Source organism: Clavelina lepadiformis, chromosome 3, assembly GCF_947623445.1.
Source record: "Clavelina lepadiformis chromosome 3, kaClaLepa1.1, whole genome shotgun sequence".
Lineage (NCBI taxonomy): Eukaryota > Metazoa > Chordata > Ascidiacea > Aplousobranchia > Clavelinidae > Clavelina > Clavelina lepadiformis.
Window position 1 is genome coordinate 16,107,262 of NC_135242.1, and position 27,159 is coordinate 16,134,420.

The 27,159-nt window shown below is 37.5% G+C and overlaps 1 protein-coding gene and 1 long non-coding RNA gene across 7 annotated transcripts in view; one reads left to right on the forward strand and one right to left on the reverse strand.

Annotated features, from left to right (window-relative positions):
* Positions 1-1,973: 1,973 nt before the first annotated feature.
* LOC143448266 (sushi, von Willebrand factor type A, EGF and pentraxin domain-containing protein 1-like) overlaps positions 1,974-27,159 on the forward strand; it is a 28,130-nt gene continuing 2,944 nt past the window's right edge. For 2 of the 4 annotated variants that reach the window (XM_076947918.1, XM_076947919.1), the window contains exons 1-66: positions 1,974-2,192; positions 4,841-4,916; positions 5,009-5,199; positions 6,002-6,115; positions 6,280-6,472; positions 6,939-7,090; positions 7,169-7,295; positions 7,457-7,575; positions 7,668-7,856; positions 8,118-8,294; positions 8,515-8,691; positions 10,414-10,599; positions 10,730-10,915; positions 11,002-11,178; positions 13,447-13,626; positions 13,756-13,947; positions 14,087-14,263; positions 14,451-14,575; positions 14,826-15,002; positions 15,081-15,162; positions 15,284-15,378; positions 15,466-15,593; positions 15,716-15,846; positions 15,934-16,028; positions 16,124-16,205; positions 16,293-16,387; positions 16,472-16,599; positions 16,799-16,929; positions 17,061-17,155; positions 17,225-17,306; positions 17,450-17,544; positions 17,667-17,843; positions 17,930-18,011; positions 18,189-18,283; positions 18,402-18,529; positions 18,796-18,926; positions 19,061-19,155; positions 19,231-19,312; positions 19,455-19,549; positions 19,673-19,849; positions 19,939-20,020; positions 20,197-20,291; positions 20,410-20,537; positions 20,644-20,774; positions 20,888-21,064; positions 21,157-21,333; positions 21,541-21,720; positions 22,044-22,138; positions 22,212-22,308; positions 22,518-22,694; positions 22,838-23,014; positions 23,299-23,475; positions 23,602-23,700; positions 23,784-23,861; positions 23,964-24,140; positions 24,217-24,393; positions 24,592-24,771; positions 24,863-25,039; positions 25,125-25,245; positions 25,319-25,440; positions 25,634-25,803; positions 25,906-26,056; positions 26,174-26,241; positions 26,355-26,414; positions 26,583-26,663; positions 26,755-26,811. In XM_076947918.1, coding sequence (XP_076804033.1) covers positions 2,063-2,192; positions 4,841-4,916; positions 5,009-5,199; positions 6,002-6,115; positions 6,280-6,472; positions 6,939-7,090; positions 7,169-7,295; positions 7,457-7,575; positions 7,668-7,856; positions 8,118-8,294; positions 8,515-8,691; positions 10,414-10,599; positions 10,730-10,915; positions 11,002-11,178; positions 13,447-13,626; positions 13,756-13,947; positions 14,087-14,263; positions 14,451-14,575; positions 14,826-15,002; positions 15,081-15,162; positions 15,284-15,378; positions 15,466-15,593; positions 15,716-15,846; positions 15,934-16,028; positions 16,124-16,205; positions 16,293-16,387; positions 16,472-16,599; positions 16,799-16,929; positions 17,061-17,155; positions 17,225-17,306; positions 17,450-17,544; positions 17,667-17,843; positions 17,930-18,011; positions 18,189-18,283; positions 18,402-18,529; positions 18,796-18,926; positions 19,061-19,155; positions 19,231-19,312; positions 19,455-19,549; positions 19,673-19,849; positions 19,939-20,020; positions 20,197-20,291; positions 20,410-20,537; positions 20,644-20,774; positions 20,888-21,064; positions 21,157-21,333; positions 21,541-21,720; positions 22,044-22,138; positions 22,212-22,308; positions 22,518-22,694; positions 22,838-23,014; positions 23,299-23,475; positions 23,602-23,700; positions 23,784-23,861; positions 23,964-24,140; positions 24,217-24,393; positions 24,592-24,771; positions 24,863-25,039; positions 25,125-25,245; positions 25,319-25,440; positions 25,634-25,803; positions 25,906-26,056; positions 26,174-26,241; positions 26,355-26,414; positions 26,583-26,663; positions 26,755-26,811 — 8,757 coding nt within the window. In that variant the 5' untranslated portion in view covers positions 1,974-2,062. The remainder of the gene's footprint in view (positions 2,193-4,840; positions 4,917-5,008; positions 5,200-6,001; positions 6,116-6,279; positions 6,473-6,938; positions 7,091-7,168; positions 7,296-7,456; positions 7,576-7,667; positions 7,857-8,117; positions 8,295-8,514; positions 8,692-10,413; positions 10,600-10,729; positions 10,916-11,001; positions 11,179-13,446; positions 13,627-13,755; positions 13,948-14,086; positions 14,264-14,450; positions 14,576-14,825; positions 15,003-15,080; positions 15,163-15,283; positions 15,379-15,465; positions 15,594-15,715; positions 15,847-15,933; positions 16,029-16,123; positions 16,206-16,292; positions 16,388-16,471; positions 16,600-16,798; positions 16,930-17,060; positions 17,156-17,224; positions 17,307-17,449; positions 17,545-17,666; positions 17,844-17,929; positions 18,012-18,188; positions 18,284-18,401; positions 18,530-18,795; positions 18,927-19,060; positions 19,156-19,230; positions 19,313-19,454; positions 19,550-19,672; positions 19,850-19,938; positions 20,021-20,196; positions 20,292-20,409; positions 20,538-20,643; positions 20,775-20,887; positions 21,065-21,156; positions 21,334-21,540; positions 21,721-22,043; positions 22,139-22,211; positions 22,309-22,517; positions 22,695-22,837; positions 23,015-23,298; positions 23,476-23,601; positions 23,701-23,783; positions 23,862-23,963; positions 24,141-24,216; positions 24,394-24,591; positions 24,772-24,862; positions 25,040-25,124; positions 25,246-25,318; positions 25,441-25,633; positions 25,804-25,905; positions 26,057-26,173; positions 26,242-26,354; positions 26,415-26,582; positions 26,664-26,754; positions 26,812-27,159) is intronic. The other 2 variants (XM_076947921.1, XM_076947920.1) reach the window with 2 other exon arrangements.
* Positions 7,922-11,171, reverse strand: LOC143448269 (uncharacterized). Of its 3 annotated transcripts, none has more exons than XR_013114443.1 (4): positions 11,032-11,171; positions 10,725-10,879; positions 10,401-10,610; positions 7,922-8,673 (listed from the first exon to the last, which is right to left on the reverse strand). It is a non-coding gene; the product is annotated as an uncharacterized LOC143448269 (long non-coding RNA). The 3 variants fall into 3 exon arrangements; XR_013114442.1 differs by having other exon boundaries at positions 11,013-11,149; XR_013114444.1 differs by lacking the exon at positions 11,032-11,171 and having other exon boundaries at positions 7,922-8,283; positions 8,522-8,673; positions 10,725-10,867.

Here is a 27,159-nt window from a genome sequence, read left to right on the forward strand (position 1 = left end):
TTCACAGTCGTCTTCGATTACACGAAGGAAAATTGCTTAAGTAGATTAATGCCAATCCGTAGATTACAGAAAACCCATGGGACTTGTCAATCAGTTGTTACATGTGAGAGTGCTGGTCAATCGCAAAGCCATTTGGTGAATAATTTTGGGCTACATTGCAAGTTATTATGAACAAGACAACGTTTAACTTTACCGCGTATATGCTCGTCGTACTAAATATTGCAATAACGCGAAAATCATTAAATGAAAAATAAATTAAGTAAACTGAATAATCTGAAACATATATACAACTGCGTTCTTGAGCATACCGAAATGTCAAACATGAACAAAAGAATCATTTTGTTTGACCACAATTAAGTTAAAGAAATTTCGTAATACTGCTGTAGCAGTTTGTTTGTTATACAAATAACAACAAAGCAAGGTACTAGTCACCCTTTATGTCTGCGCTTCGACCTTGAATCGTTTAGTGAAAAGTTCAAGGCTTTTCCCAGCCTGTGGTGAGGAAACCAGCTAAATTTTAAAACGAGTTTGACGTAACTTCTTTTAAACGGTTTGTGACACTGGGGCCTCAAAACGCACACCCTCAAAGCAACAACTATAAAGCGAAAGCCACTTGCTATCTTGACGACTTTGATTACTTTTGTTGTTATGGCTGAGTTAGTTGTGTGCTGATGTTCATCAAAGCTTGACTTGATCTTGTTGGACGCATGCTTAATAAAACTAGGAATGATCATATCCATTTATGAGTAAGAAATATGTTACGAATGCTTATGGGTCATTTTCTATTTTTGTAAATAAACTAAAGTAAAATTGTCAATCAAACGACCTTGGTAAAACAGCTTTTACTTTCCGTTGAATAAACGCATTTCAAAATGCCATATTTACCACGGATTGTTATGGGTCTGTTTCGGGCACTAGGCAAAGTTAAACAAAAAAGTTTTTAAGTGTTTTGAGCAGAAAGCGAAGAAACGAAAAATAAGAACGAACATTACCGCATTTTGACAACGCTGACAGTTAAAAAGATGTTTGACTGGAAGCTTCAACGTCAAGTAAAGTCCAGTTTCATTGCTGCAGAGAATTCTTCGCGAAACTGTTGTAAGTTACTTTAAAAAGAATTTGCGGTTGTGTTTGTGGCTTGAGGAATAAAAATTGATGGGCTGCTAATGAAGCAGTCTAAAGTGAAGTGCATGTACTTGAATTAATGACAGCAGGCATACTAACTATAATGTGTTTGTGTGAGCTACCGAATATCATTAACTAGGTCGTTTGTTTTCTTGCCATCCTGTTAACAAAAGGCAGACTAACTAACCAGAAAGATCAGGACGATGGGTAAAGAATGCCGAAACACGTTTTGTTGGCTTTAACCTGACAAAGAAAAATAACGTCGACGTCAAGATTTGACAACGAAGTCAGACTTGTAGTACACAGCTCGCCCCAAAGGAACAGACCAGGATCTCTAATAATAATTTTAAGTTTTCAAGGCGTTCCATTAAAAAAAAATCAAGTCGTGTATATCTTTAGCTTACTTTTTAATAAGTTTATGGTAGTCTGAGATATAGCAAAAGACAAATTTCGCTCTGTACGATAGAAGAGCTTTATGCCTATATGTTAGTTAATATTTCCTAGTTTCCACGCATTTATAAATCATATTCGCAAGACCTAGTATCTGCCCAGGAGCTTTCAAATTTATTAAATTTACAACTGGATACAAAACAAAGTAGAAAACGTACGTTTAAAATTTCGTTGTATATTCAATGGTTTGTCACTGTTTGGTTGTCACAGAATGTGCAAAGCAACAAGTGCATTTGTCCCTGAAAAGAAGGCGAGAACACATTTCTCATTTCTCACGATCCGTAACAACCGTTTTAAGGAAGAAAGTTTGATATTAGCCTGCGGGATTAGCAAGTCCTCACAAACCCGGCTTTGTTTCTTTGTGTTTCATGAATACAAGTGAGGGACAAAATTAACGTTTTTACCGCTTTTACCACAGATAGGCTCAGGGAATGTGCCTTGCGTATAGGTTATTCAGTACAACTGCTTTTGAATAATCATTAAAATACCAATGGCACTGTTAGCTAAGTATTTAATTTTGTTGCTTGAGCTGATTCATTTAGCCCATGTTTATTCGGATGATTTAGTCGTTCCTGGGATATCTTCGGCTCCGAATATTAGGCATCGCCGTCAGAGCGGAGGTAAGTCTATTTGTTTAATCGTTCATTATAAACATATGACGCTCGAATGAAGCTTTAAATCAAATTATATCGGTTTGGTAAAAGCAATGTTGTGTCTGAGTATTGAATATTAGTGCAACTTCTCAGCCTTATCGGTCTTGATGGTAGTGTTGGCAATACACAGACTCTGTTTATTCTTTGCCCGTTCTGTGCTACAGTTAAAGTATTTGTTCATGGCGTATAGAATGCACTGTGATGATGTATTTGACGGATGTTAGTTTTCTTGCGACATAAGCATAAAGACAATTTCATTGAACCATATTACTGGGGTTGCTTTTCTATCATTTGTCTTTCAATAATGTTTAAACATGGATCGACGTGAAGTTTAAAAACTTTTCGTGTGCCTCGATGCGGAGTGTTTACTTTTTAGAAGCTATACGTCTCCGAGCTCATTTTGCTTTTATGCTGTACTTTAAGAACCAAATATATCTTCCCATAGTTCCAGTTAAAGCGATGGTTTAACATCTGAAAACATTGTTCTGTAGCTTAACCTTTTCGAAGGGGTACAGATAATGACATTCATTTGGTATTTGATGAATGCAAGTTAATCTCGCCCTAAGCATTGCGGAATGCTTTTTAAAGTCATAACTACGCCAATAGCTACCTGCAAGAAAAATAGTATCGAGGTAAATAGAGTCTAAGTATCTAAAACTGTGCAAAACATTACTTTCAGTGACCTAAAATGCGGTTTCATTGGTATAGAAATTTTGGATGATCATAAACCTGCATAAAAAAGCATTACAATCAGCTGCCAAATCAAACCCTGGATAAGCTTGGATTTGTAGCAATGGCGAGTTTCATTGTCAAAATACACGTCATTTATATTACAACCTGTTGTTGTACTTAGCTGCTCGACCTATCGTCAAAAATTAATCATAACATTTTTCGACTCTGCAAATTTCAAAGAACAATGTGCAGTAACTATGCAAAATAACTTTGCCAAATTACTTTCATAAACAGTTCATTTCTATTTTCGCGTGACCTTATGTAACCTTCCGTAGTTCAACTAAGATTGCAAATTGCAAATAGTTTTGCGTTTGTAAAGTTAATGATTTGTTTTGAATTCCTTGCTGTCAGCTTGGCTCCTGTTCGGTCTTCCCACAAAGCCGCCTGTTATCTACGTAGTCACTGTAATTCCTCTTCTGCCGATGGAAGATTATTTCGTAAACAGTTAGATTAAGCGAGTTACGCGTTGTAAAAATTATAACAGTCATTGATTGATGACGTGTGATTTCTTGCATGATTGATTTGAACAATACTGCGGCGTCAAGTATGACTTTCTAGTAAAATGAAATAAACGATTCCAGTGCTTTCACACTCTTTTATAGATCACCTGATAAAGTGAATGACGTATACCAGCATAACGAAATTAATGTGCCTTTGTCTTGCATAAAAGTTAGTAGCATAGGACCCAGGTTCAATTCATTAAATTCTTTGTGTACTCTACAAAGTCACGTTCGCCACCGTTTGAGGAACAGTCGTTTAGTGGCAAAACGTTGCTGTGTTCGGTGGCGTAAATATTCATATATTTTCTTTATGGGGAATGATGCTAACAATGTTCACAACATTTGCGGTTGATTAATTGTTTGATTTTTAGTGTGACGCGTCTTAGTAAAATCTCGCTTTAATGTCTAAATTACCGTAAGTATACGTACAAAAGCATTAAAAGTTTTTGTTCTTTTTTTTAAAACGGCGAGTCTAACAACCTATTGTTTTCGTCATGTTTTATGCTTCACTCCAACGGAAACCAAGCTTTTAAGTCCCTTAATTCTTAACGACATGGAATGTGGGTTTTTAAACGATTATTTTCCCGTTTCCATTAACTTATTTTTCCCCAAGTGTTGATGGAAGGATTGGGCGTGAAATTGCTTCATGTAAACTAAATTCTTTAACCTTGGGTCCTGCGATTTATCTATGCCCTTTTTCTTCAGAAATTATTATATTTCTTAATTATTAATTATTATATACATTTTATCAAGGCAAATTTGTTATATTTCAATAAAACATATTCGTGACAGTATATGTGACTATGCAAAATTGTAAAACCGCTGTCTCTTTTAATAAGAAGATATAAACGACTTTACGTACAATGACAAGATATAATTATAGGCCCCACCTGTAACAAACAATTAGATATAGTTTTTAATGTCTTAGATCCCTTTTAAAAGAAAGCATTATGAGATAAAACGCAAATAATAATGCTATGAATGGAAAATGTATGTTTAATAAGGAAAAATGGAAAAATCAGGAATAGATCTATGATTATTTTAACACATCAAGTATTAGATGATATACTGTATTGAATATAGCGCACTAATGAATACCGAAGGTTATTTAATGAAATTGATTTGCTCATGAAACTGACATTATGATTACTGCATTTTCACTTCACCCCTAATTAAAATAATTCAACAGGAATCATCTATTTTACGTATATGCTTTTACTTATGTAGTTTTGTTCTTTCTTTGAACAAATTCATATAATGCTTTTGGTATTATACTCAAACGCTATAAAATATCTTTAAAAAATGGAACAATGTTAATAGGTGATGTCTTTAGACGCTTTATGATGTAGGTCTGAATTACAAAGGTGTTACTTTCTTTTTCAGGTGTGCCCAGGCCGACGAATTTAGTTATCAAAGAGGTGGATACTGATAGTTTTCTGGCGCAATGGGAACCAGCAAGGTAAATTGTTTACGAACAAACTTGACATCATGCAGACAAAGATACTTTATTGAAACCATTTATAACCTTCTTGATGTTATTCTCTTGTATAGGGGAATCACTGGACATTTCTTTTCCATTAAAGAAGTGAATGGAGATTTTACCCAATCTGCCGATCTGCGGGCGGCGACCTCTCACGTTCGACTGACAGATTTGAATGCCGGAGCAAAATATGAAATTCGATTGAAATCCACAAAAGGAGACAAAAGCAGTGGAGTTCTTATCGGGAGTGTAACCTTGCCGGGTAAGATCAGCAGATATACTTCATACTGCGATTCAATACTGGTCGCCAACATAATCTACATCTTTTAGTAGTTAACGCGCTTTATATAGAAAGTAAGATTGGTTCACTCCAAAACACGCTGTTTTTGATTAGGATTTCAAACGAAAAGTTTAGAGAATATCAAATATACCATTAATTTTTTATGTTCGAAACTTTACGTAAAGATATCAACGCAGAGTTTAGTTTTCTATAATTTATTTTGAAACAAAGTTTTTATCGTTTAATTAGTTGGCGCAGAAATAAAACAATTAAATGCAAAGGAAGTTTGACACAGTTAGGCTAAGTTTTGAGAAAGTGTGGTTTGTATAAACGCGGCCTCTTTGATCAAGTTAATGTACAAATCATTCTCTAAAAGTCTAAAGCGTTGGTTTTTAAGGGTTTTAGCCTCGACAGTGGTTGCCGCATATTTCGCCTATCTCGGGGATCGTTTAATGCTAAATGCTAACTCAGTTCTTGCAGCGATTTTAGTTCTTCTCTCATTGTTAGTCTGGCTTGGTCCGAGCTCATGTATTTATCGCTAGCTTTATGTCCCATTTGCGCTTTACAAAGTAAACCTTGCGTGAAACAAGCTTTCACGTTGCCTGATCAAAGTTGAATTACCTGTCTTTTTAACCAAGTCTAATGTCACGGATGGTAAGGCTGCGCTTACTCATTCAAATTCCGTGATGTTTAAGAAATGGCTCATTTTCGAATAATTCTACTTTATACGAACTAAAATGAAGTATTTTTACAAGTTTTGTATTTATATATTTTTTATCTCTAGGGTCGGGTATACCGTCAGACGTTCAACGTGTGTTGGTATCAGGATCAAACGAACACGGAAAAGACGATGACGCTCGTACTCCTTCTCATGAAGCCCATGATGGAAGCGCTACTGGTAGGTGTTCATATAAAAACAGTGTGCTTAATTCTAAAGCATGTGTAAGATATTGTTGCTATGTTTTGCAATCTGCGCTTTTACACATTGTCGTAATATTGTATTGTGTTGCTTTATTCTGCATTGCTTGTTTCTGATAATAATGAAGCTAGTGTTTTCTAAAGGTGGCAAGAGGGTTTTTCAAGACTGCAAAAAGTCCCAAAAAACCGACCTTGTAATTTTAACCGACGGATCTTGGAGCGTTGGTCCAATAAATTTCCGAAAAATGCAAGACTTTCTAATCAGTTTGGTGGATGCGTTTACAATCGGATTTGAACACGTTTTGATTGGGCTTGCCCAGTATTCTGACGACCCAAGGTAGGTTTTGTATACAAAACTCAGACAGTGCGTTTTCTAGAGTACAATGTGGTTGAGGAATTGACTCATGACACAGAAGAAACGGAAACCCATGCATGACTTTAATTCACAAAAAAAGTTTGAATAAATTTAACGTGTCAAACATAATCGTTTTTCCAAGAAGAACCTTTTATCCAATTCTTAAAACCTTAAGTCTTTTTATATGTTCACCTGCACACAGGTCAATGTCACAAAGAAATTTGACAATCTGCAATGTGAAATTACTGTACATATTTATGTATTTTTTGATTTTAGTATAGTAAAGGGTTGAAAGCTGACTAAACAATAAAATAAAAGAGCTTGTTGTTTGTATCTTTATAATTTTACAGCTTTACTATTGATGGTTCACGTTACAAAATATATACACAGTTAGCCTACTCAAATCCATTTACAAATACTTAAACATGTGATTCATATGCATTTGCAGAACTGAATTTAACTTAAACGATCATGTAGACAAAGACGACTTGTTTCAAGCAATCGAAAACATGGATTACAAGGGAGGGAATACTGCAACAGGAAGAGCTTTAGATTATATAAGAGAGCAGTTGTTCACCCGTTCAAGTGGTACAAGAGAAGGTAAAATATTTAACGCAGAAATGTTTCAAAACCAATTCGTGTCTGACATACCTATCAAAAACATCTCCTTGGTATTAGGTGTTCTGAAAACAGCGCTTATTATCACTGATGGAGAATCGATCTTGGACTCTGTAACCGCTCCTGCTCAACGATTGAGAGATGATGGTGTTGAAGTGTTCTCAATCGGTGTCGGATCAGCTCTACAGTAAGTACTGTATATTTTATACGTCGACCTGTTACTATATGTTTCTTGTTATTGACACATTTCAGGTATTTTAAAAGTATAATATGCTTTCATTGATCATTAATTCTATTTCCAATACCGAACTGACGTGTTTCATGTTTTATTGTGTTACTTTTTTTCAGGTCTGAATTAGAAGATATCGCGTCGCAACCGTCTGAACAGCACGTATTTTCTGTTAACAACTTTGACGACATTAAGAACATAAAGGATATATTGCTCAAAGATGTTTGCAATCACTTGGGTGTGTGTTTGCTATGATCATAAAATCGATTTAAATAAGCTGAAAAGTTTTCAAGCGGTTTTAAACTTCTGAATCTTAACGTCATTATTTAGCCCTTTGTCGAGATGTCTATGTTCCGGAACATGGGTCAGTTTATTGTGATAACGACTTGATGATGGAAGACACGATCTGTACGTTCACCTGTTATGCTCCTGAATATAAACTCAACGAAGAAGGAGTTTCAACAACGCGAGAATGCCTTGAATCGGGAGACTGGGATCGCCCGGAGCCAGATTGCATACGTGAGGCTTTGTGTGTAATAAATAATCTAAAAGATGTAAACACCGCCAAAAAAATTTCTTGGAAATAGTTTATCGCTTTTATTGAAAAATGTCCATGTTATCCTAGAGGCCAATAAATGTGTGCATAACACTTATGCATGAAATGCCATAGGCACATATTATACTTTTTCTGAGCAAAAGGTATAAACACTTCTTTATCTTTCATATCTACATCAACTTATTCATGAAACAATTGTACAGTAATACTTTTCCGCGTTTTAGCGGCTACATGTAATGAGCTGGAGCCGCCGCCAAACGGCGCTTTTGAATGCACGGAAGATAATCGGTTGGGCAGTGAATGCACATTGCGATGTAATATTGGTTATCGTCCTGCTGGCACCGTAGCAACGACATGCGAAGAAGGCAGCATCTGGTCTTCTAACGATGCCTATTGTGATTGTGAGTTTTTATCGTTTACTTAACAGTTACCCCAGCAAACGTGATTCATTCATAACATTACAAAGATTTTGCTAAATAAAAACTTGCGGGTTAATCTAGGTTATTCCGCTTATGTAAATATTTTAGTGACGTAATTTTCGTTTTCTAAAGAAAAACGTATATTACAATTTAATGCTTCAAAAGCAATACAAATAAGTTTCATATCTGCGTTGTTTTTCAGTGGTTACTTGTCCGTCGTTGGAGTCTCCAGACAATGGAGAAATATCTTGTTCATCAGCATTTGAATATTCCTCGGTGTGTACATACGTTTGTGATGAAGGATATGAAATTCAAGGATCGGAGCAAACAGAATGTGAAGCATCCGGGGCATGGACGGAACCTGTTCCAACATGCACACGTAATTACTCAAACTTTAAGCGCTGATACAGAGAAAAATTGCTCTGAAATCTTGCGGTGCAATGATTTAGTGGGTTTGGTGACACTTAATCACGCGACACTTAATCACGCGACGCTTAATCACCGACACATAATCACTAGGACATTTAATCACGCGACTCTTAATCACGCGACACATAATCACTAGGACATTTAATCACGCGACACATAATCACTAGGACATTTAATCACGCGACATTTAATCACACATTTACAGTATCGAAAATTGCATGTCTACACACGAAAAACAAATATAAACCTAAAAATAAATTGTTAAAATAATTAAACATTGTTTGCGCAGATAAGGCTACCGTACACACTAGGTAACAATGTCATGCATGGGAAATGTAAGCAACTGCACGAAGATAAACTAAAATCTCGCTTGACAGATAACGGTCAACTGTGTCAACACGATGACTGTCATCGTGTTGGTGATATTTCTGGCTAAATAACAAAGAGTTTCTAGCTGGTGGAAGTCAACTTTAAACCAATGTTTTCTGAATTTGACGGTTTAATTTAAATTATCATTAGAATTGTCGCGATACCCATCTATGCGTATATGTGGTGTACTTCGCTTTTGCAAAACTTTGTTTTAAGAAAGGTAATAGGTAAAAAGTTTTTTCTTCACGTCAGAACCGTTTTGATGGTACTTTGATCAAGAGGTTCGGTGACAATAGAATAATGTTACATATTACATAGGTTATACGTAGCAATGCAAAATGACATGTTATTTCCTGATTGGCTAATGTGTTTCTATAAAAACTAAGGCTTGGTTAAAATCTCCTCTTCTTGTCTCTACACATAATATCAGTTTTACCTTCTGGACTGTTCATTACTGAATTGAAGTTATAGTTTTGTTTAAATGTGAAAAGATGATGAAAATGTTTCTAATGTGATACAACTTATTTCGGACAATATAACAATTTGACTTTATGAAGCTGGTGTTGATTTAAAGAAACATTATAGAGAAAGCCGGCGCAACGGAGTCAAAGACAATTGTCGGGGAGTTCAAAAAAAGAAAGACTAATAGCCTTTGGCTTTAGGCCAACCTTAAAAGCAATCCACATCGCCATCCCCACAGAGAGATGCACACGAGCTTGAATTACTGAATTTTTCTCACGCTTTTTCGACATTCGTTCTCTACAAAATAAATTCAGGCTATTCAGTACTCCTTTTGATGTGGACGCCAATACCATTCCCGAAAAATTTCAAATGGACCTTATTCAAGTGTGAATACATATATTTTGCTCTTTTTGTGATTGGTATGATTGAGATTGCAGCAATGTAGCGTAATATACTGAAGTGAGTGTGAATTATAGTATTAATGAAAGTTCCGGCCCGCCAAAGAGTTGTACACTCGACATTTGGCCTGTGACTAGCAAAAGGTTGCCGACCCCTGCTATAGACAAAGGCGCTGTCCAAGTGCTGTCGCATCCAAGTGATTATGTGTCGCGTGATTAAATGTCGCGTGATTAAGTATCCAATTCGAGTGATTAAATGTCCTAGTGATTATGTGTCGCGTGATTAAATGTCCTAGTGATTATGTGTCGCGTGATTAAGTGTCCTAGTGATTATGTGTCGGTGATTAAGTGTCGCGTGATTAAGTGTCGCGTGATTAAGTGTCGGTACACCGATTTAGTGTGTTGTGTTAGTCAGTAATGATTTTCAGACCTTGCAATGGCAGGTATCAGATGCACGGAACTTAGTCTTCTTTCGCACGGGTCGGTAGATTGCTCAGATTCCAACAATTATGGAACAAAATGTCGTTTTAGCTGCGACGAAGGTTATGAACTTGTTGGTTCCCTGAAAACGGAGTGTGTCGGCGCAGGAGAATGGAAGTATTCGAAAAAGCGCTTCCCGTCTTGTCAAAGTAACTGAACGCTAATAGTACAGTGCCACTTAAATACCCTCAGAGACTTAATGTATTTAAACTCATTGAATCTACTAAACACATTTGCACTAGTACAATACCTAAGTGAAATGCGTTTATCTTACTTTAGGAATTACGTGTGATGACTTATCCTTGAACAGCCACGTTTCCGAAGAGTGTACTGATGAAAGCTTTTACGAAAGTGAATGTACATTCCAGTGCGACAAAGGATACAACTTGGTTGGTGCTGAAAAAGCGGTTTGTGAAGGGGATAGTTCTCCTGGAACATGGTCCGAAGAATCACCGACATGTGAAAGTAAGCCATTAGAATAGTTAAACGAGCTTATACGACATTAAACCTTTTTCATGAAAAACATTCTTAACAAAATATATTTGGAACAGTTGTAACTTGCCCTGAAATCAAGGAAGTACCAAATGGCGAAGTTACATGCACTAAGTCCAACCAATTCCGGACCAGATGTGATCTTGAATGCGATGAAGGTTATGAAATTTTCGGGAAGAAATCCATAAAATGTGGAGCTGCTGGTCGTTGGAAAGGACTCCTCGGCACTTGCACAAGTAAACTTGTGCATATAGTTATGCGCTACAGCTTAGAGCCTATACGTAACTACATAGGCCTAGACTAGAGATTCCCGTGCATATAGGGTGTAGATATTGGTAATGGTGATACTAAAACTGTATACCCATATAATATATTCTTAAGCACCAGTTGAAACAAGCTCAAGCTTGCGAAAAGTCGTGTTGATAAGTTAAAATTACCATCAGACTGCTACCATATATTCTTCTTCTTTTAGTTAATACCCACAATAGAACTTTAACATATTGCGGTAAGCACAATTATCATTTTTTGTATATAGCTACAACAAAAAACATATTTAATCAAATCAAAAATTTATGTACTTCAAGTTTCATCTGTGGATTATTTTGGATTAGTAATTCTTCGCTGATAAAAAATAAAACGATTCGTTACCTTTAGTATGTTAAAACAACTGTTAATAATTCAAGTAAAACTTTCGAGGTTTGCTTGGCGATAGATAACCCCCTTTGGAAGCAACAAAACAGCAATGTTCGAAAAACAAAGATTCCAGCAAAGCATTAGCCGTAAAAATGTATTGACCTTTTAAACCTAGCCTGAAGCGCATAGCAAAGGAATAATCTTGTGTTTTAGGTTCTATCAAGCAGCACACTACTTTATTAGATTAAGCTATTCTATTTCTCCGGTCTTGTCTATAAAGCCTTCGGGCGATGGTATATGCTAAATGTCGTGCCGCTGATGATAGTTAATCTATACCCTTGCTTGTCCCCATAATTTTACCTGGTCTTTTTCAAGATTATTCTATCTTGATTTTAATCGCAAAAAAAATTGCTTGCTTGATAATTCTCACATTTACTGTGAAATCAGGAAGACTTCAATGGCTTTACCAATTTCCTCAATACACAGGAAACTTTAAAGTTGGAATAGCCAATTTTGAATGGTTTTAGTACAATTCAAGCATGTCAGCCGGCATTTTAATGATTGTACAAAATATGTGATTTTTCAACACCGATATCCTGCGTAAAAGTTTCAAAACCTAAAATAAGCTAAAAATGCACTAATTATTATTTGAAGTCTATTCATTGTAAGCACATACAATATTATGATATTCGAACTTGCGAATTTAACACAGGCGTTCCGACGTTTAGTGCGCTGAAGCATTTTTGGTTGCCTCAGGCAGCTTTTAGAATTAGGCACTAACCACGTGAAGGAGATCAGTGGAGGTCATTCAAAAGTCACCCACGTTCGTATTTCGCTGCAGGTAGTGAGTTCTGGAACGAGTTTTTTTTCGCTCGGTAGTATAGGCTATTTAATCTTAATCTTAATGATGAGGTGTACGCCACGAGGCGATTTAGTTGCTGTAGCATGAAATGATGTAGATTGTTGTCGTAGTAAGTTCAAGTGTTGTAAAAGCTATATAGTAATAAAGGTATCCTATAAAACTATTTATCAAAGAAGGGAAAATGAAAGATTTATAGTTCATTAATCCATCAATAACTTAGGAGTTTAACCAGGGACAATTGAAAAAAGTAAAGGACAGAAGTTAAAGTAGATAAACAACTGAAAAGAAGAGATTTCCGTTAAACATTTTGATGCAATTTTGAAAAGGATAATGTGTAGAGCGTCATCCTATTATAGGCATTGTGGGCAGTCAGTGAGGCGATAAGAGAATGTTTGGCGTGTTCATGCGAAACTGAATTAAGCTTACCTGTACGTATAGAGTACAGCCACTGTTGCTTACCTGTACGTACAGGTAATGCAATGTTATTTCTTAGGCAAAAAACATATCAGTTTCATAGAAAGTTCACTGGTACTTAGCATTGGTGTTTGGTGGAAAACAACACAAATCTTACCATACAATAAATAATTATGCTTAGCAGGGTGGCATATATTAGATTGTCAGCATGTGGTACATCACAGTCATTGAAGATGGTTATTATAAGGTGTCAAGTGTCGCTGGAGATCTTGTTTTGTACTGTGTCTGAGAAATATTTATTTGCCAGTATCGACAAGTTCTCTCAGTGGGACTAGACTGCCACCAAACGCCACCAAGTTTTAGATTGAATGAGGGCACAATGCCGAAATTATTTCAGTTGTATTAGCTGCTGAACAATATTTGCCGACTTACTTACGACAACATTGTCAAAGTTTAAGTAATATCTTTATGAGAAGGTAAAAAACTAACAACTTATTCTACAGTCATTTGTAAACATAATTGTGTATGTAATAACTGTAATGCAACTCCGTGGTAGTTTAGAGTCGAAAAATTATGTTCTTGTGTTTTTTTGTAGAAATAACTTGCGCCGAACTGAATGAAGTACCAAATGGATCTTTCAGTTGCAATGATGGCGTCAATTACGGGTCTCAATGCACTGTCACGTGTGACGCTGGTTACCAACTGAGTTCGGGGTCGAAGATCAGGCAATGTCAAGAATATGCCTTGTTTGATGGCACACAACCAGTTTGTACAAGTGAGTCTTTGTCTATACGCGTGGGAAGTATATGAATCCCACCACTATTTTCTGTCTTTGTCTCACATTTATTCATTACGTGTGCATACTTTTATTTCGGGAAAAGTCATAGAAATCATTTTTCTACAGTTAAACAATGTACCGCCTTGGTTGCGCCTTTAAATGGCAGAGTGCATTGTTCGGATGGGACTAGCTATCAATCGGTATGCCAATTTACATGCGATCGTGGATACGAGCTTGACATTGAAAACGTTGTCCAGACTATTGAAAGGACATGCAACGCCGACTCACAATGGACAAATGAGCAGTCCTCGTGTAGACGTAGGTTTTCTTGTTCTCTTCTCGAAATTCGGATACAGTTTTACAATTTCGTACCCAGTTATTAATAATAATTTGATACAGCGCGTCAAACTTTTATGACGATGTATTACAATGATACCATGAATGTTTTTCATTTTAGTTAAAAAGTGTGGTTCGTTAACTCCTCCTGCAAATGGTGGGATATTCTGCACGGAGGAGGACGTTTATGGGTCTATTTGCCAATTTCGGTGTAACGAAGGATATGAAATGGGGGGATCAACAGAAAGGTTATGTGAAGATAACAAACAATGGACTGGGGTACAAACTACATGCACACGTAAGATCATATGCTGTGGTTATATCATTGAGCATTTTCTAAAGTAAATCTTGCACAAACAAACTTAGATTAAACTAGAAAAATTAGTTGTTTTTACAATAAAAGTGACTTAGACAATTCAAACCCGATAATAGTTGCAAAATTTAAGCCAACATATTTTAAAAAATATCGACTCTTGTTATTTCAGTTATTCGCTGTCCGCCATTGCTCCAACCGCCGAATGGATCTTCTTCGTGCACGTCTTCGGAAGGATTGGATGCTGATCAAGAAGAAGCAACTGGATATGACTCTTCTTGTAGCTTGGCGTGCGCTGTATGTCAACCTTTCAATATATTCTACAGCTGCGTTTGGACTATTTTCCTTGTTATCGAACTGTACTGGTGTCTTTTTTAGTACGCTTTAGGCGATAATTGTATAACCGAAATGTGTAATGTATTTATACAACGAAGGCGGAATTGTTCCTTCGGGCGTTGTCTGCTAAAATTTCCATTTGAGGAGTGTACGCTAGCAATATACTTTGCCTTGGTGAAATTGATCTATAATGATTCTTCGTTATTTTCAGATCGGATTCGATTTAAGTGGCTCTACTGAGCGAACTTGCCAAGCCGATCGCTCTTGGTCAGGTCAGGAAACCGCTTGCCGGTTGGTCACTTGTGGAAAATTGTCCTCCCCGTCTAATGGAAAAGTTGCTTGTGCGAATGACGATAACTTTGAATCGGAATGTGATTTTGAATGTAAAGTAAGTAACAATCTATTGTTTATTTTACCATGATAACACAAGGTCGCTTTGCTAAGCACCACGCTGTATCTAACGCAGGAAGGATATAACCTTGCTGGCAGTGAAACTAGAATATGTCAGGCAGACCACACATGGACAGGAACGCTCACGTCATGCATACGTAAGATGCGATAAAAGGGCTGGTCTTAAGTTATGCTCCGTGATTTCAACAGCTTCGTGCTATTGAAATTAGGGAAGTTAAAACTCTCACTTGTTAATTTATCTATCTAAATTCATTTCAGTTGTGACTTGCGGTGAACTTCTTATCCCAAGGAATGGACGAAAGAAGTGCACCGATGCAGACAATTACGCATCGGAATGTAAATTTATTTGTGACGTAAGTTCGTGCTTTGAGCATGCTTTTTATTCGGTACATTCAAGCTATTTTTATTTGCTTCACGCATGAATTTTCATTTTCGCACAGATCGGTTACGATTTAGTTGGGTCAACGGAAAGGATTTGTCAAGCGCATGGTAGCTGGTCAGGTGACGCGGTTTCTTGCGGAATTGTAACATGTGAAGAACTGGATGTCCCACAACATGGAAGTAAAAGGTAAGAAAGTTTGTCCTTTTCTATTTTATAATAACTTTCCAGTTGTTAGGTTGTTTTAAATCTTCATCCTGTAGCTGGTAACTTCTGCTTTGATATATTTAGCCTCGTTTTACTTCAACCAGGTGTGACGAGGAAAATGATTTCGATTCCACCTGTCGCTTTTCTTGTGATGAGGGTTTTGAGTTGGTTGGAAGTGTATCACGAACTTGCCAGGATAACGGAGACTGGACCGGAATGGAAGCTTCCTGTGATAGTGCGACATCATGTTGTACTTTAACTTAGCTTCTGAATTTTGCTTTGGTAAGCTTGATATTTGATGTCTTCCGTTTCGTTTTCATAGAGATCGAGTGCGACAAACTTGATGCGCCAGCTAATGGTGTTATTGCATGCACAGATGAAAATGTCTACAACTCGGAATGTAACTTTGACTGTGACGTAAGTTTTAATTTTCATTCTTATGTTTGATTTGATCACTGAGTTTGATTTGAGTTTAAAAGCTTGTTGAAGTCCTAATTTTTCCCTTTTAACAGGAAGGTTACAATTTGGCGGGCAGTGATGTACGAACATGCAGAATGGATCGGGCATGGTCTGGAACAACAGCATCCTGTATCCGTATGTTACTGAAAATCCCTTCAATGTATTTGGTGTAATTCAGTAGGTGAAAAAGTTGTAAGCATTGTAACCGGTTATATTATGCAGTGGTGACGTGTCCAGTGCTCTCATCACCAGATCATGGGACTAAGAAATGTACGGATGACAATAATTACGATGCAACATGCGCTTTTTCTTGCGATGTAAGGACTTGATTTAACGTAAAACTACCTGAATTCTATTTATGGTTAAGCATACTGATAAAAAGATCCATTATATCTTTTCAGAACGGTTACACACTGGGTGGAGCAGTGGAGAGAATGTGTCAAGCGGACGGTTCATGGACTGGTGATGATGCTTTTTGTGATATTGTCACCTGCGAAGACTTGCCAGTTACCGAAAATGGCAAAAAAAGGTTTGAAAAGTAGTTTACTAGTAGGACGTTTTTACAAATTTCATTCTACTAATCACTGCCTTTTAAAAATTCGTTAGTTGTAATGATAGGTTGCAAAACTGTCTTGAACGGCAAATAAAGTTTTGCAATAACCGCACACCGTGTATTGGAGAACATTTCTTCGCGGTCGGCTTTCTCTAAAACCAAAATATATTTTTAGATGTTCTGACGATACCAACTTTGATTCGACTTGCCGGTTCACTTGTGACATCGGTTATGAACGTGTTGGAAGTGAAAGTCGGACTTGCCAGGACGATAGTCAGTGGTCCGGAACACCTGCGTCTTGTAAACGTGAGTGACTCCATACACGTCAAAATACGGATGGACAAAAACTTCTGTTTTTCTTTAATTTTTGTTTAGTATATTTATAGTAGCTATAGTGCTATACTATAATACATGAGATCACCAAGTTTACTTTTCAGTAATAATTTGTGACGAATTGGCTGTTCCTGAAGGCGGGACAACTACATGTTCTGATGACAACAATTACGGATCAGATTGCGCGCTTCAGTGCAACGTAAGCATTGACCTACGTTGTCGATGACAGTTGGTCGTGTTTGTGACTTCCTTCTGTTTTGTGTCGTAGGAAGGATATGAAATGGCTGGAAGCATGAAAAGAACTTGTCAGGTTGATAAGCAGTGGTCGGGCACTCCTACAACATGTACACGTAGGTTTTGTTTAAGTTTTTGTCAGTATTATTACGATTTTGTATGCACTTGCTCATTATACACAATATATAGGCTCCCAGCTTAAAAAGTAATACATTTTTACCAGCTGTTGTTACTTGGTAAAACATATTGTATTTTGCAGTAATCACTTGCCCTGAACTGCAAGCTCCATCTAACGGCAAAATATCGTGCGTGAATGGTAATCAATATCAATCAGACTGCAATTTCCAATGCGATGTAAGCTGTGTGCATTAACTTTCTCCTTTTCTTTTGGCCAATGTGTAAACTAAAACTTACTCTTAAAAGCTAAGCAAGACACTTAATTTTCCTTGTATCTGAATTTCATAACCGATTTACAGGAAGGTTATGAACTGCGCGGTCCAAGCATAAGAACTTGTCAGGCAACACAAGCTTGGACAGGAAACGACGTTACATGCGAATTGATTACCTGCGGTGTCCTTACGGCGCCATCGAACGGCGTTGTGGATTGTTCAGATGAAGACAGTTACGATTCACTTTGTGAATTTGAATGCAACGTACGTTGGACATTAATGATGATTTATTATCTATTTTTTATATTAGTCAGTGCCATTAGGGAAAACGTTTTTATGTCATGCTTTAGGAAGGTTACGAACTGAAAGGAAGTGATGAACGTATTTGCAAAGCTGATCGCCAATGGACCGGAACAGAAACCACATGCAACCGTCAGTGCAATTTTATCTTTTATCCTAAAAATATTTTTGAATTTTCACAGGTTTATTTCCTATTAGTCGTGTTTCGTGTATGTTGCAAAAATACTGCGACAAGAAATAAAAAACCTAATATTCCCTGGGAATTTGTATATACTCAATCAATCTAGTAACGATGTCTATTGTTTCTAGTCATTCGATGCCCAACTCTTTCTCCCCCGAGCAATGGTCGATTGAAATGCACTGATGGTGACAATTATCAGTCAGATTGCAGAACAATCTGTGACGTAAGCAGAAACTTGATTTTGTCTCGCTGCAGTGCATGTATGCATTTAATAATCTAAAAACTTGTTATCAGAATTACTGTTAATTTTTTGATTTGGTTTCATGGTTTAATTATTGTAGGTTGGTCACAACTTGTCGGGTAGCAGGACACGTACTTGCCAAGCAGACAAAAATTGGAGCGGAAGACCAACAAGCTGTTCCATTGCAACCTGCGAGGAAGTAGCCACACCTGAAAATGGTGCTAAGAGGTACAAAATTTGTAAAACGGGATGTTAAGTCCATCGACCATCCGCAACTTGTATGATGTAATCTATACGTGAGAATACTCACTTCATCGCACGGTATTTGGTTGAAGATGCACGGATGAAACGAATTTCGAATCAAACTGCGCGTTGTAATGATAGGTGGCAAAACTGTCTTGAACGGCAAAGAAAGTTTTGCAATAACCGCACACCGTGTATTGGAGAACATTTCTTCGCGGTCGGCTTTCTCTAAAACCAAAATATATTTATAGATGTTCTGACGATACCAACTTTGATTCGACTTGCCGGTTCACTTGTGACATCGGTTATGAACGTGTTGGAAGTGAAAGTCGGACTTGCCAGGACGATAGTCAGTGGTCCGGAACACCTGCGTCTTGTAAACGTGAGTGACTCCATACACGCCAAAATACGGATGGACAAAAAACTTCTGTTTTTTTTTTGAATTTTTGTTTAGTATATTTATAGTAGCTATAGTGCTATACTATAATACATGAGATTACTAACTTTACTTTTCAGTAATAATCTGTGACGAATTGGCTGTTCCTGAAGGCGGGACAACTACATGTTCTGATGACAACAATTACGGATCAGACTGTGCGCTTCGGTGCAACGTAAGCATTGTTATGGCCTACGTTGTCGATGACAGTTGGTCGTGTTTGTGACTTTCTTCTGTTTTGCTGTCGTAGGAAGCATATGAAATGGCTGGAAGCATAAAAAGAACTTGTCAGGTTGATAAGCAGTGGTCGGGCACTCCTACAACATGTACACGTAGGTTTTATTTAAGTTTTTTGTCAGTATTATTACGATTTTGTATCCACTTTTATTATATACAGTATGTAGGTTACCAGCTTAAAAAGTAATACATTTTTACCAGCTGTTATTACTAGGTAAAACATATTGTATTGTGCAGTAATCACTTGCCCTGAACTGCAAGCTCCATCTAACGGCAAAATATCGTGCGTGAATGGTAATCAATATCAATCAGACTGCAATTTCCAATGCGATGTAAGCTGTGTGCATAAAATTTCACCTTTTCTTTTGGCCAATGTGTAAACTAAAACTTACTCTTAAAAGCTAAGCATGAAACTTAATTTTCCTTGGTATCTGAATTTCATACCCGATTTACAGGAAGGTTATGAACTGCGCGGTCCAAGCATAAGAACTTGTCAGGCAACACGAGCTTGGACAGGAAACGACGTTACATGCGAATTGATTACCTGCGGTGTCCTTGCGGCGCCATCGAACGGCGTTGTGGATTGCTCAGATGAAGACAGTTACGATTCACTTTGCGAATTTGAATGCAACGTACGTTGGAAAATGATGATGATGATTTATTATCTATTTTTTGTATTAGTCAGTGCCATTACGGAAAACATTTTTATGTCATGCTTTAGGAAGGTTACGAACTGAAAGGAAGTGATGAACGTATTTGCAAAGCTGATCGCCAATGGACCGGAAAAGAAACCACATGCAACCGTCAGTGCAATTATATCTTTTATCCTAAAAGTGTTTTTGAATTTTCACAGGTTTATTTCCTATTAGTGGTGTTTCTTGTATGCTGCAAAAATACTGCGACAAGAAATAAAAATCTAATATTCCTTGGGAACTTGTATATATTCAATCAATCTAGTAACGATGTCTATTGTTTCTAGTCATACGATGCCCAACTCTTTCTCCCCCAAGCAATGGTCGCTTGAAATGCACTGATGGTGACAACTATCAGTCAGATTGCAGAACAATCTGTGACGTAAGCAGAAACTTGATTTTGTCTCGCTGCAGTGCATGTATGCATTTAACAATCTAAAAACTTGTTATCATAATTGCTGTTAATTTTTTGATTAGGTTTAATGGTTTAATTATTGTAGGTTGGTCACAACTTGTCGGGTAGCAGGACACGTACTTGCCAAGCAGACAAAAATTGGAGCGGAAGACCAACAAGCTGTTCCATTGTAACCTGCGAGGAAGTAGCCACACCAGAAAATGGCGCTAAGAGGTACAAAATTTGTAAAACGGGTGTTAAATCCATCGACCATCCGCAACTTGTATGATGAAATCTATACGCGAGTATACTGACTTCATGGCACGGTATTTGGTTGAAGATGCACGGATGAAACGAATTTCGAATCAAACTGCGCGTTTACTTGTGATGATGGATATGAACTAAATGGAAGTCGCAGCCGGCGTTGTCAGGACGATGGCACTTGGACTGGCCTTGCGGTCACTTGTGAACGTAAGCTAATAAACACTCGAAATTATTCTTAACTTTTTACTCTTTCAAGGACATGTGTTCTTGTCCTACATGAATAATGTTTTTATCCCTTAAATGTATTACTTCATGCGCAGTTGTTACATGTGGTGAGATTGAAAATATAAGATATGGTTCCGTGATTTGCTCTGAAGAAGATCATTATAACTCGGAGTGCACGTACACATGCAAAAAAGGTTACGAACTAAGAGGGAGGGATACCCGCGTTTGTCAAGTTGATCACACTTGGACCGGAAGTGCTCCAACATGCAAAAGTTTGTGAAATATATATATAGTATTTATATTAATGGTAATCAGTATAATTATGCAGAAATTTTGCGATTTCACGAAGCCATGTTTGTTACAGTTATTAAGTGTGAAGAACTCCCGACTCCAGTTAATGGTACAAAAACTTGTTCGAAAGAAAATAATTACGGTTCCGATTGTGAGTTTGCCTGCAACGAAGGTTCCACACTGCAAGGTTCTGAAACGCGAAAGTGCAAGGCAGATGGAAGTTGGACTGGCACACAGCCAACATGTGAAAGTGGGTGCTAATAATGTGCTAGTAATGTATTATTAAGCCTGAATTGAAAACAAAGTTATGGAGTTTTATTTTTATTTCAACTTGGTCTTTTTCAGAAAGCGAAAGGCCAAACACATGCTTCGTGAATACATTATAATACGTTGCTACTTAATGATTTTAGTCATTTTACGAAATACGGTTGCATAATAATTCTGTTAAATGTATTAGGAATTACATGCGACCAACCGCCTACATACGAAGAAGCAACTAGCGAATGTACAGATGGCATTTATTACGGTTCAGTGTGTTCTTATACACCTAAACGTGGCTTTAACTTCGAAGGAAGTAACGAAGTAACTTGCGGAGTTGAAGAATGGGGAGGTGATGCTCTCGCAATGGACTTTGTAGGTAAGATGTTGCTGAATAAATTTTCAGCCTGTTTCTCTTGTAACTTTACATGAGATTGGAGCCTGCATTTTGTCTTAAATAACAACTGTTTCTCAGTTATTTTCTTGGTTTATTCAAGCTACGCTCATAGTTTCACTCAACAATCAGTAACAGACTCTTTTCCTTTCGATATATTGCGACAACCACATTTAAGGACTTTCTAAAGCAATAACTTTTTAGACATCACTACGTAATCATTTTATCCACAGATTAAGCGTCTCAATCAGGTTAATAAATTTCATGAATTTCATTTCAGTCAAGTTGATAATTTTGAAAATTTTTAGAGCTTCTATGCGAAGATCTAGAAGCGCCGGCACATGGCAGCAAAGAGTGCACTGATCAAAATCGTCTTGATTCTGTCTGCATATTTAAATGTGATGTGAGTTACTCTAATGTAGTTTACTGCTGACAGTTGGCCAGGATTCAATAGCAATTTCAATTATTTTTTTCAGGAAGGTTATGAACTGACAGGATCGGAATCAAGAACCTGTGATTACGGAACTGTGTTTGGAGAGTATGACTGGACTGGAGAGGAAACTGTTTGTACCCGTAAGTAGTTGCTTTCGTTTGGTAACTACAGCCAATTATAAACGCTAACTATGCCCATCATGCTTTCTAGCTATACTGTAGAAGTATTTCTGTATTGACAAAGCTAAGCTAGAAAGCTATTTGCGAACATATCTGTTTATAGCACAATAAAAACACAAACATGGTTTGGAGCCTAATAACTATAGTTATCATATATTTCTTGCTGACAGGTATAAAATGTGAAGAAATAACTGCTCCAGAAAATTCCGAAATGGAATGCACAGAAGACTTTGTGATGAGTTCAAGATGTTCTATCACGTGCGACGAAGGGTTTGAACTCGCTGGTGATGACGTCAGAACGTGTCAAAGTGATAAGGAATGGGACAACGATGCTCCTTTGTGCATAGGTAAAATTAGAAATTATAAATCAACACGGCGATTCACATGTACATTAATGGTAACCTTCTTAAGTCCTTTGCTGTTGGAAAAGGATTGTGATGTAAACGAAGCTTTGCAGTATCTTCTTTTATGACTTATCATGCATATGTAGGTATTGTTTGTGGCCAGATAAGTTTTCCCAATCATGGTTCAGTAGAATGTAGCGACGGAGATAATTATAACTCTGTCTGCCAGTTCGAGTGCGATGAAGGATATGACCTGAACGGGTCTGAATCTCGAACTTGCCTGGATGATCCGAAGTGGAGTGGCTCCGAGGCCATCTGCACACGTGAGTGGCTCTAATGTTCTTAAGCAGAGTAAAACTCAATTGCAAAAATGTAATTGCTTCACTTGAAAACATATAACATTTACCACAAAGTCTGTAAACTTGACTCGAACGCCAAAAACGGACATTGCTGTTGAGAAAAAGGAAGTTTTTATGCTCGAGTACATTGTTTCTTGACTTAGCTTTACTGCTTATTTTCTTGTATGCTATGCAATCTTTTGCTGAAAGCCTCGTGTCGTACTGTTTTCTTTGACCTATCATCCTCATTTAAACTTTATGTCATGCAGTCATACGATGCGGACCGTTATCTCCACCTCCACATGGCAGAGCTGTCTGTTCCAAGGAAGACGAGTATGGTTCGGAATGTCTCTTGGTCTGTTCTACCGGATTCGACATGGTCGGGTCTCCTGTTAGGACATGCGAGGAAAGTGGGAAATGGAGCAGCAAGCAACCTGCGTGTGAACGTGAGTGCTATAGCAGTCCAAACTTGTATTAAGGAATTTGCTATAAGTTTCCTCAACTTGAAGGAAAGATCTAATTTTTTTCTTATCGGTAGTAAATGTCAATGGTTAACAAAATGTTGACTTTAGTGGTCATGTGCCCAAGATTATATGCGCCCGCGAATGGGGTGGTGACGTGTAGCAATGAAAATAACTACAACTCGATGTGCCAACTTTCCTGCCAAGATGGTATGTTGTAAAAGTCGTTAAATTTAGTTACAAATAGTTTGCATTTGTTTCTGGAAACAATCTAACAAGACGTTCCAATATAGGTTATGAGCTGGTCGGTTCAAACATCAGGATATGTGGCGCAGACGGCGAATTTACAGGAATTGACACACTTTGCGAAAGTTAGTTTATTTTTTACAGAGATATTTTGCGAAAAAGTGTATATAAAGTAACTGATAGAATCTTAAACTATAGTGAGATTATTTGCTATGATTTTACGCTAGAAATTTCCTGTCCCAATTTGGAAGATTTGGACTACGGTTCCATACGATGCATAGATGGATACAATTATAACAGCGTTTGCACTTATATGTGCGACCGTGGGTATCAGCTTGTGGGAACATTATCCAGGAAGTGTATGGCATCTGGAGATTGGTCGAACACGAATCCTTCTTGCCAGCGTAAGACCAAAAACTTTGGTGCTTCCTTACCTTTTATTTTGACAAATTATGCTGAACTACGCACCGTCTCTAACAGGCATTGAGTGTAATGGACTTCGGATTCCCAAGCACGGCAGTCTTGATTGCACGGAAGAAAATTTATCAGGCAGCATATGCACTGTAGCTTGTGACAGTTGCTACCAATCAACATCGTCATTGTCTAGATCCTGCAAGCCTGATGGAACGTGGAGTGGAACTACGCTGTCGTGTCAAAGTAAACAGCCGCAGTAGGCTCTAATATCGTACTGATTCATAGCTACGAAGTCCTGCAGAAAAAAATTGTTTCTTTATGTGTAGGCCTAATACCGTAGTTTTAACTTTATGCGGGTATCGATACAACAATTTTTAAAGATAGCACAATTACATATCAATATTTTCAATACCAACATAACAATAAAATTTTATTCACTAGTTACGACTTGTTCAACATTACGAGCGCCAGATAATGGTGACATGAATTGTGGAGACGGCTTTGACGAGTGTGGAACGACTTGTGAATTTACATGCAATTCTGGATTCAAGCTTAAAGGATCAGCCAGTAGAACTTGTGGTGAAGATCTTACCTGGTCCGGAACATCTGCTGAATGCATAAGTAAGATAAAATTGGTTACTTGGAAAAATAGAAATAACGTTCCTATCCGTCACATTGAGGGCGCGACGTCATAGTTTATTTTCTGTTGCAGAAGCACGCTGCCCTCATATTGCCGTTGAAGACAACATGAACATGGTATGCACGGATGGCGATAACATCGGAAGTAACTGTTCATTTACTTGCGCGGAAGATGCGACTTTGATTGGTTCCACAAATAGAGTGTGTCTCGAAGATGGGATGTGGAGCAAGTCCAACCCATTTTGTAGAGGTTTGTTGAGAGTGCTGTTCCACAAGCCTGTCCTATCTATTGGGTCAGTTTTTTATTTGAATTTATTTTACCCTTGTACTTACAGCTTGCAAGACAGCTGTCACCGATGTTTTGTTCATCATCGACGGGAGTTGGTCAGTCGGTGAAGAGAACTTCAGAAAAATAAAGGCTTTCCTAAAAGCCTTAGTAGAGCCATTTAATGTTGGGTCAGTTAATAACCGCATGCTTTGCTGCGCACATTGCATGGAAGGTCAAATAGAAACGATGTATTTTTTACAGATGGGACAACAGTCGTTTTGCTGTGATACAATACTCTGATGATCCACGAACAGAGTTCCTCCTGAACGAACATCTCACAGTTTCTGAGGTCATGAATGGTATCGATGCCATTCCATATAAAGGTAACCCTATGCAATTGTCGGTGTCGCAACGAACTTTAGACGGATAAACTATTTTACGCACTCACTTAGATAAATCAATTTACATCAACTGCATTTGTAGTACAGTTATACTGACCGAGGCCTAGGCTATAAAGCAATTTTAAGTTATTTATTTAATATAGCAAACATCTGAAACACTGTTTTGCGTTTTTAGGTGGAAATACTAATACAGGCCGGGCTTTATCATTTGGATTGTACACGGCTATGGCCCCGGCAAACGGTGCTCGTCCTTACATTGACAAGGTTGCGCTTGTTTTAACGGACGGGAGAAGCCAAGACGGTGTGGGAAATCCAGCAAGAGAGCTACGACAAGCTGGAGTCAAGGTACGAGTGCGCTGTTTTATGTTTATACTGGCCTGTAGCTATATAGTTAAATATACAAGGCAAAATATAAGCAAAATTTGTAATGTGTATATTCTTCTGTAGATGATTGCGATTGGTGTAGGTGATGCGGATGTGCACGAATTGAAGCAAATTGCAACTCCGCCTTATGATTCGTCGGTTTATCACGTAAAAGATTATGATGCAATAAAAGGCATCCAGACGGTTTTGGCCGCAAAGCTTTGCGAGGGTGACAGTAAGTTAGCAAATGCTCTTGTTTACATTTTTAAAAATCAACTTTCTTTTCGAAATCTTACATTTCACATTCTGTGATGTTTTGCTTGTTAATTGCTATGACAATACATCATTCCAGTACCACGACACAGTAGATGTGGATGTCCCGCTGGCCCTCCTGGCCGCCCAGGCGTTCCTGGACAAGATGTAAGTTGATGATGTTGTGTAACTTAAAATGTTAACATGTAATATGTTATCGGGTTTGTTGTTTAAACATTTTAGTTAAAAACTCTAATAAAGTGCTGTTTTCAACTTTTCAGGGTAAACCGGGTGAAGCAGTCAAAGGTTCCAAGGGCGATCCTTTCAGCGTCATTCATGTGGTAGGCAATCACTGATCTTTAACATAAATTAAATACTTTACAACTTGCCTTGTTCAGCACAATATATAATACAAGTTATTACAGTATTACAGTACAAGTTATTACAGCTAGTTAGTATTAGGCATTTTCTCATGTTACGTTAATAATTTCTCTATTGTAACGATTTAGAATTACGAGGCGCAGTCTATAACAGCAAACAACGGAGATGGAAGTGTTGTGGATCTTGATCTTCCCCACGATTTAGTGGCGGTAAGTTTAAACATGATGTTCAGTAGTTTTACTTAATGTTGGTTGGACAATTTGTTGAACTAAAAGTTGGTTCTCGTTTGACAATTTGTAGAGAAGCGCCAAAGACGGTGCCACTTTCTTTGCAATGCCAGGTCCACCGGGAGCACAGGTTAGCAAATCATGCACGTTTGTACATTTTCTTACTTTTAAAACATCCATCAATTGTCATTGTGTTAAAGTAGAACGCTTGCAGTGTTGGTGATTGTTTAGTGATTGGTTTAAAGCAATTTGCCCCATTTCGATAACAATCAAGTACTGGACATTTGTTTAAAACTTTAGATAAGTTCTGAGAACGTATAAAAGCGTTTAATAAACTGGGTTTATTAAATGCCGTGCCATGCTTGATGGCTTATATATCTACCTTTCATTCCAAAATAATGCCATCGTGTAGACACACGGTAATTTTGGAACTTCATTCTAAAAACGTATTATGTCAATATACGGCTAAACTAATGCA